We start from the raw sequence: 7,318 nt of genomic DNA, 5'->3' as shown, positions 1-7,318 counted from the left end.
CCCCCCCCCCGCCCCCCCCCCCCCGCCAGTACCGGGGATTGAACTCTGGTCCTTGAGCTTGAGAGGCAGGCGGCAGCACCACTGAGCTAAATCCCCAGTCCTCTACCCATTTTTTAAAAAGGTGAGGTGATTCTGGTGCCAAGTTTAGCCGTGATTCCGTTCTTCCACGGTTCCCGAGGCACTGTCGCACCTCTCTAGGCACTGCTTTCTGACTGGGAGTTCTCAATTCCTGGACCCCCTGGCCCTTTAAATCTCACCTGTCAATCAGGGCTCCACTCTGGAGGGACCGTGGAGTAATAAGCCTTCCTTTGAGTGCAGTAGCCTGCGTCTGGGCCTAATTTCCGTGTAGCTGGACGTTGGGAATTGTTCCCCACTCCCTTACATCTGGCTGTTTCCTTTCCATCACCCCCTCCTGTCACCTCTGGCCTACTCCTCCCCATTTCGAAGTTGGGCCCCTTCGCCAATGCCTTCCTTATATGGGCATGACCCCAATCGGAGGCCACTCATTGGCTGAGGGTGTCACGCGCGAGTCTGTCAACAAAGGGGCGGGGCTGAGGGAAGGTAGTCCTAGCGCCAGCTCAGGCACAGCCCGCTGCAAGAGGGGGCGGGCACTCATTTCCCTTCTTGCGCCTGCGTGTGCTTCACTGCCTGGGGGAGGCGCTGCGGGTGAGGGTGCTTTGGGGGCGTGTCTAGGTTTTACTGGTCACCCGAGGGGTTTTGAAGGTTCCTTTGAGGGGGCGGCTATAAAATCAGGGAGGGGCTGTTTTTGCATTCAAGTGATATTTTGTGTTTTGGGAAAGTTGGGGTTCCCTTGAGCTTAAAGGGCGCCTTAGGGTTTGGGTTCTTTTGTAACGCGCGAGCTTTGGCTGTTTTGGTAGTCTCCTTTTCAGTTTCGGGGTTTGGTAGGTAGGATTTGGGAGGCTCCTGGGGAGATTTAGAATCGAGGAGCAGGGAGTGGTGACGCACGCACTCTTGTAATCCCAGCGCACTGGGAGGCTGAGGCAGGAGGTAGAAAGTTCGAGCCCACACTGGGCAGCCTGGTGATTTAGGGTGGTCCTTTCTCAACAACAGTAAATTTAAATTTTAAAAAGGGCTGGGGACGTAGCTCAGAGGGAAGACCACCAGTGCTGGGGGTGGGGGTAGGGGACAGCAGGCGGTCAAGGAACCTAAGAGTACCAGCTCTGGAGCCAGAATGCCTGGGCTCATCTGTCTTGACTTTGCTACGTGTCTGATCCCGGGAGAGACTTACCTCTGTGCCTCACCTGGAAGCAGGAACTTCTCTTAACACTACCTGCTTCCTAGGGACAGCAGTTGTTCAAAGAGTGCCCAGAACTCATGCAATAAGCATGTGTTTGCTGTTGTAACATTTGTGAGGTTTCTTTGGGGTCCCTTTTGGCTTTGAGAACTATTTCTTTGGTTTTGGAATTCGTCATAAGTTTTAGGGAGCTTTTGTGTATTATTTAGGAGTGGGAGGCTTTTTGTGTAATTAAGGACTATGTGGGGGTGTTAGGAGACTAATGTTTGTGAACTTGGAGATTGCTGCATTGGGATCTGTGAGAGGTTCTCTGAAATTGGGTCCTTTCGTGCTGGGGGATATTGTGGGTGATTAAGGAGGATTTCAAGTGATCTGGATGTTTGGGGGAGAGCTTAAGATTCTGGACATGGGGCACGTTGGGGAGATAAGGAGTCAGTATTGGGGCTCTTTGTTAGTGATGTCTGTGGAGACTGTCTCAACTTTGAATGGTGTCAGATTATCTAGAACTGCCCACATTTAGAGGAACAGTCTATATATACTGCAAGAGTTGGCAAACTTTTTCCATCAAGGGCCAAATAATGACTATTTCAGTCTTCTCAGGCCATGTACAGTCTGGTACAGTTCTGCCATCCTAGCATGAAAGCAGCCATAAACGTGTTTTGTAAGACTTTCATGTGGACATTGAGTTGGGTTTGGCCCTTGATCCATTGTTCGCCGACTGGTCTGGTTTAGAGGCTTGTGGAAGGCACGAGGTTTGCAAGGTTTCCTTTTTTGAGCTCTCTAGAAGGAAATGGGTGAGGGAAAGATTGAGACTGAGGCCTCTGCTACTTATGGTAAATGGAAAATAGTTATATCAGATACATTACCAAAATGGTCTCCAGATTAGGTCCTGCACATAAAAAAATGAAGTAGCCACTTTCAAGATAGTCCTGAACTAAAGAGTCCAGAAACCAAGTTTGAGAAGCTGGCTTTGCTCCAGATCCACAGTGCCATTAGCTGTGTAACCCTTCCTCATTCTAAACCTCAGTTTACTTTAGTTTGAGGAGGGAGCTAGACTGGAACAGCCTTCTTATCCCACGACTCTGTGGCTGTGCTTCAGTGACCAGAGAGCCTTTGCAAGAATGTGGTTTTTTGAGGTGAGGATGCACAGCTTTAAGAGATTCTCAAAGAGGGGACTGGAGATTCAGGTCAGTGGTCTGAAGCCAGCTTTGCAAGCATAAGGTCCCGAGTTCGATACCTGGTACCAAAAAAGGGGAGATTCCCAAAGAGTCTTATGAACCCCCTCCCCGCAAAAAAGCCTGTCTGACTTTGACTTCAGATTTTCTTTTCCTGCCTAGCCCACCTTGTTCCTCCCTCTGTGAGCTCAAGCAGCTGTAGCTGTAGACAGAGCTGGGAATTCCTGTTGTTTATTTTCAGGAACCAGGCTACTGGGTGAGCAAAGACAAGAGGGAGGAGCCTGTCTGCCCAGGAGTACTCTCACTTAAGTTTAAAGGTCAGGCAGCAGGAGGTCTCTGAACTGTGAGCTAAGGCAGTTGGGCAGTGGCAGTAGGATGGATTTTTGGGATCAGAGCAGGCAGCCAGTTAGGGTTACAGTCCGATCTGAGATCCCATCTGCATCCTTGTTTACGCACCTGAGTAGCGGGAAGGAGTAGAGTTTGTTTTTTGTTTTTGTTTCTTTCTCTGGTGCTAGATGGAAGCCATGGCCCCTCTGGTGCCAGGCAGGTGCTTTACCCCTGAGCTACACACACCCCAACCCACCCCAGGGTGGCTAGTGACCATCTCATTTGGTTTGTCCCCTCTGGACAGGTTGAGGTGGTGGAGGGATTCTGGGAGGAAAGCCTCCCAACCTCTCTCCAGCTCCCAACCTTCTTTTCTGTCTCCAGGTGACATGTGGAGCTCCCCCACCGTTCTGGTCCTGAGATCCTGCAACTCCTTGCCTGTTTGCTATCACGCCCAGAATGGACCGTGGCAGTCTCCTGCCCTTTCAGCTTTGGTGCCCCCGGCCCTTTGGCACCTACTCCCAGAACCAGACGCGCCCGCCTTCTGCTGTGCTCAAGCCGCCAGCCTGCCCTGAGCCTGGCAGCGGGGCGGAGCCAGACCATGGGCCCTCCCACTCGGAGAATACCCCACCCGCGTTGCCCGCCGATGCCCCCAGCTCCCAGTCCGCTCCTCTTCTCTCAGCCTCTGCTGCAGGTGATGAGGGCCGGGTCCTGCTAGACACATGGTATGTTATCAAGCCAGGAAACACGAAGGAGAAAGTGGCCTTCTTTGTGGCACACCAGTGCAGCGGAGGTAGCCGGGCCAGCTCCATGAAGGTCAAGGGGCACTGGGGCAGTGACAGCTCCAAGGCTAAGCGGAGAAGGCGCTGTCTGGAGCCCAGCAGGGCTCCTCCAGACCCAGGGGGCCGGGAGGGTCCACCGGCTGCTGAGGGGGGCCCCACCTCTTCTGGGGAGGACCTTGATCTCCTCTCTGTGGCCGAGATGGTGGCCCTGGTCGAACAGAGGGCTGCCCTGGCCCTGCAGAGCTATCCGCGCCCCACCACGCCAGCACCTGTGGTCTTTGTGTCAGCTGAGCAGGGCGGACCTGCCAAGGGGCTGGCGTCCGAGCGGCGTTCCGGTGGTGGTGGTGACTGCAGCCGTGTGGCTGAGGCCGTGGCCCACTTCGAGGCCCAGCGGGACAATCCTCCAACCAAGGGCCTCCGCAAGGAGGAGCGGCCTGGGCCAGGCCCGGGTGAGGTGCGCATCGCCTTCCGCATCTCCAATGGCCGGGAGCCCCGGGCACCAGATGGCAGCTTACCCAATGGGAGCGGGGGCCGGCCCGGCTGTGCCTACCCTGGCAGTCCGGGGCCTGGGGCCCGAGCCAAAGACAAGATCACCTGTGACCTGTACCAGCTCATCAGCCCCTCCCGGGATGCCCTTCCCAGCAACGTGGAGTTCCTGCTGGCCAGGGCGGATGAAGCCAGCGAGGGTGAGAGCCCAGCCCCGGCCAGGCCTGAGGACACTCCCCCGGCCCCCCCTCCACCCCCCGCCCGGGACTGCGGAGCCTCAGGCTTCCACGTGGACGTGGTGGTGACTGGCGTGGTGGACGAGTGCGTCTTCTTCGGCAAGGACGGCACCAAGAATGTGAAGGAGGAGACAGTGTGCCTGACAGTCAGCCCTGAGGAGCCGCCTCCACCCGGCCAGCTCTTCTTCCTCCAGTCTCGGGGGCCAGATGGGCCCCCTGAGCCTCCCCCAGCGGACGTGCCAACCGCGGTGCCAGGCCCGGACGATGCTGAGGGGACAGCGGACACCTCCCTGTGCCGCCTGTATCGGCACGTGTCGCACGACTTCTTAGAAATCCGCTTTAAGATCCAGCGGCTGCTGGAGCCACGACAGTATATGCTGCTGCTGCCCGAGCACGTGCTGGTCAAGATCTTCAGCTTCCTGCCCACGAGGGCCCTGGCTGCCCTCAAGTGCACCTGCCACCACTTCAAGGGCATCATCGAGGCATTCGGTGTGCGTGCCACAGACTCACGCTGGAGCCGAGACCCGCTCTACCGCGATGACCCTTGCAAGCAGTGCCGCAAGAGATACGAGAAGGGTGACGTGTCCCTGTGCCGCTGGCACCCCAAGCCCTACCACCATGACCTGCCTTACGGACGTTCCTACTGGATGTGCTGCCGCCGAGCCGATCGAGAGACGCCGGGTTGCCGCCTGGGCCTGCACGATAACAACTGGGTGCTGCCCTGCAATGGGCTGGGTGGGGGCAGAGCGGGCCGGGAGGAGGGGAGGTGAAGCCGGGGAGGGGAGGGGAAGCCCACCGTGCCCACCCCCTCCCCCTCCTGGGAGCCAGGGTCCAGCCCCCGGTCCAGGCAGCATTGATCCCCCACCAGAAGAACTGAGACCAGCGTCCCGGGGGACCCAAGAGGACACTCTGGTTGACTCCTGTTGGTTTTGTACTTTTTAGACCCAGGGCCCGGGACCCTCAAGTAGGGTGTTTTTTTTATCAGCATCTCAATTTCTTCTCCATTCAGCCCCAGGACCCTCCCTGCCACTCTCTACGCCCCAGGGACCCACCAGCAGGGAGCAGACGGCAGCTAATTTTGGTACAACCCAAGGCTTCCCCCATGCTGGCTTCCTTTCTTTGCTCCCTCCAGCCCTCCAGCTCTTTGCCTCTGGAGCCCCTTTCTTGGGAGAGGCTGCAGCACCCCAGGTTGGTACCTCCAAACCTCCTGTCCCAGGGCTCACTTCTTTTGGAATTAGGGTTCATTAGATCGCAGATCCAACTTGGCACTTTTTTCTGCCAGCCTATCATTTTTAGATGTTATCCCCTTTAGAGAAAGAAAAGTTACTGTTCTGTTAGCCACAATCTGCCGATATCTCCCCTTCCTCTACAGGGAAGAAAAAAAAAAAATCCCTGGAGTGCAGGACACCTCCCCAACCCCATTATTTAAGCTTTGCCAACACTCCTCCCCCAGTAAAGCTGTGAAGCCCTTTGCCTCGCTCTTGACAGCGTGGAGGGCAGGGACTGTGGGTTTGAATTTCTAGGTGGTTTTTCCTTCCATTCTGGGTACTTGCTGAGGCATTGGGGTCTCATCACCCCAAACAGGTTACTTTAGAACCTTTTGGTCAATTGGGACCTTGATTTTCAGGCGATTTGGTCTGGGGTATTTTTGTTTGTTCTGTTTGGGGTGTTTGTTTTGTTTTTCCATCATTGTGGTTCTGGAAGATTCTAGCATGTGGCGTCTGGCCAATTTTTGAATTGGTTCTTTCTATAAAATCAATATTTATAAGGCTGGGCCCAGTCTGGTCTGTGTGTTGGTGAGGGCGGTTGGGGTGAAAAGGGAACTGTGGGCCTGTGTGCACGATGGGATGGAAAAAGTAGAGAAGGGATCTGTAACCACATTCCTCAGCCTGAGATTATTTTTGACTCTTCTCATCTGTGCTGGCTTGGATTTTAAAATCTCAAAATAGTAGTCACCTGAATAAGATCATTTTTATTTCTTTAGAAATCCAGTGTTAAGCAAGTATGGTGGGTCTCAGTCCATGCCCCTGTGAATTCACTACTCTGTCATTCTTTGGCTGTTACCCTCATCCTGTGGTCTTAGATGGCTGTGAGAACTCCTGCCACCTCCTTTCTGTGGGCAGGGAAGGCCCCTTTCTCCTTCCAGTACTACACTATATGTACTTTCATATACATCTTACCTGGTCAGTGCTGGTCAGTGTGTAGTCCAATATGCACAGGGCTGCAAGGGAGGCTGGGAAATGCAGTCTTTTTTTTTTTTTTTTTTTTTTTTTAGACAGGGTCTCACTATGTAGTCGAGAGACTGTCCTGGAACTCATTTTGTAGCCCAGGCTGGTCTCGAACTCACAGTGATCCTCCTGCCTCAGCCTTCTGAGTGCTGGGATTACAGGCACAGTGCCACCACGCCCGGCTAAGGGAAATACAGTCTTTTAGCTGAGTGCAATGTGCCTGACCTGTTACTAAAGATCCCTGTAATTAAAATTTTAAAATAGTTTCTTAATTGTTTTACTAAATTGAAAAGGGGGGATTAAGACAAAAAAGAGTACCTATGGAGACAGCCCTAGCAATCTCTGACATTCTTATTAGGGAATCAATTTCCAGAGAGTGTAGGATGTCAGAGTAGTTATTAAGTGTTTAGGTTTTAGGATCAAAGACATGGATGAATCTTGGCTTGATTTTATGGGGCTTCAGTTTCTCATGAAGGGTGGGTTAGATTACTTGTCCCTCCTGCTGAAAACAGCTGACCTAAGAAATTTCCTTAAAAGCAGAAGATAGTTCCTAAAATACGTTAAGGACCCACCGGGCCAGAATTTTAAGGGCCCTGAAGCCACTTTTGGTCTGAGGGCATTTACTGATGTAAACAAACTTGAATCTCCTACTGGGCAGCCTGATGGGGAGAAATAGGTGGAAGTCAGAGCCACAGCCTACCCACTGTGGGGAACCTCATAGGAACTAAGAGGTACAGGGGTCTCAGGAAACTGAACTCATGTAAAGATAATGGCTGCAGAGGAGGGGGTCCAAGGCCAAAGGAAAAATCAACCCTGAGAATTAGCCTGTAGC

General features: G+C 53.6%; 1 protein-coding gene across 3 annotated transcripts in view; it reads left to right on the top strand.

The window, feature by feature from the left end:
- The window catches only part of Fbxo46 (F-box protein 46), a 15,159-nt gene extending 8,895 nt beyond the window's left edge, over window positions 1-6,264 (top strand). The window contains exons 1-2 of one of the 3 annotated variants that reach the window (XM_010614598.3): window positions 534-666; window positions 3,139-6,264. In XM_010614598.3, the coding sequence (XP_010612900.1) occupies window positions 3,214-5,028 (1,815 nt within the window). In that variant the 5' untranslated portion in view covers window positions 534-666; window positions 3,139-3,213 and the 3' untranslated portion in view covers window positions 5,029-6,264. The other 2 variants (XM_010614599.3, XM_010614597.3) reach the window with 2 other exon arrangements.
- Window positions 6,265-7,318: the final 1,054 nt, after the last annotated feature.

This window comes from Fukomys damarensis, unplaced genomic scaffold (genome assembly GCF_012274545.1).
Source record: "Fukomys damarensis isolate Sample0158 unplaced genomic scaffold, DMR_v1.0_HiC HiC_scaffold_19, whole genome shotgun sequence".
Classification (NCBI taxonomy): Eukaryota; Metazoa; Chordata; class Mammalia; order Rodentia; family Bathyergidae; genus Fukomys; species Fukomys damarensis.
This window is presented reverse-complemented; position numbering and strand designations above follow the sequence as displayed.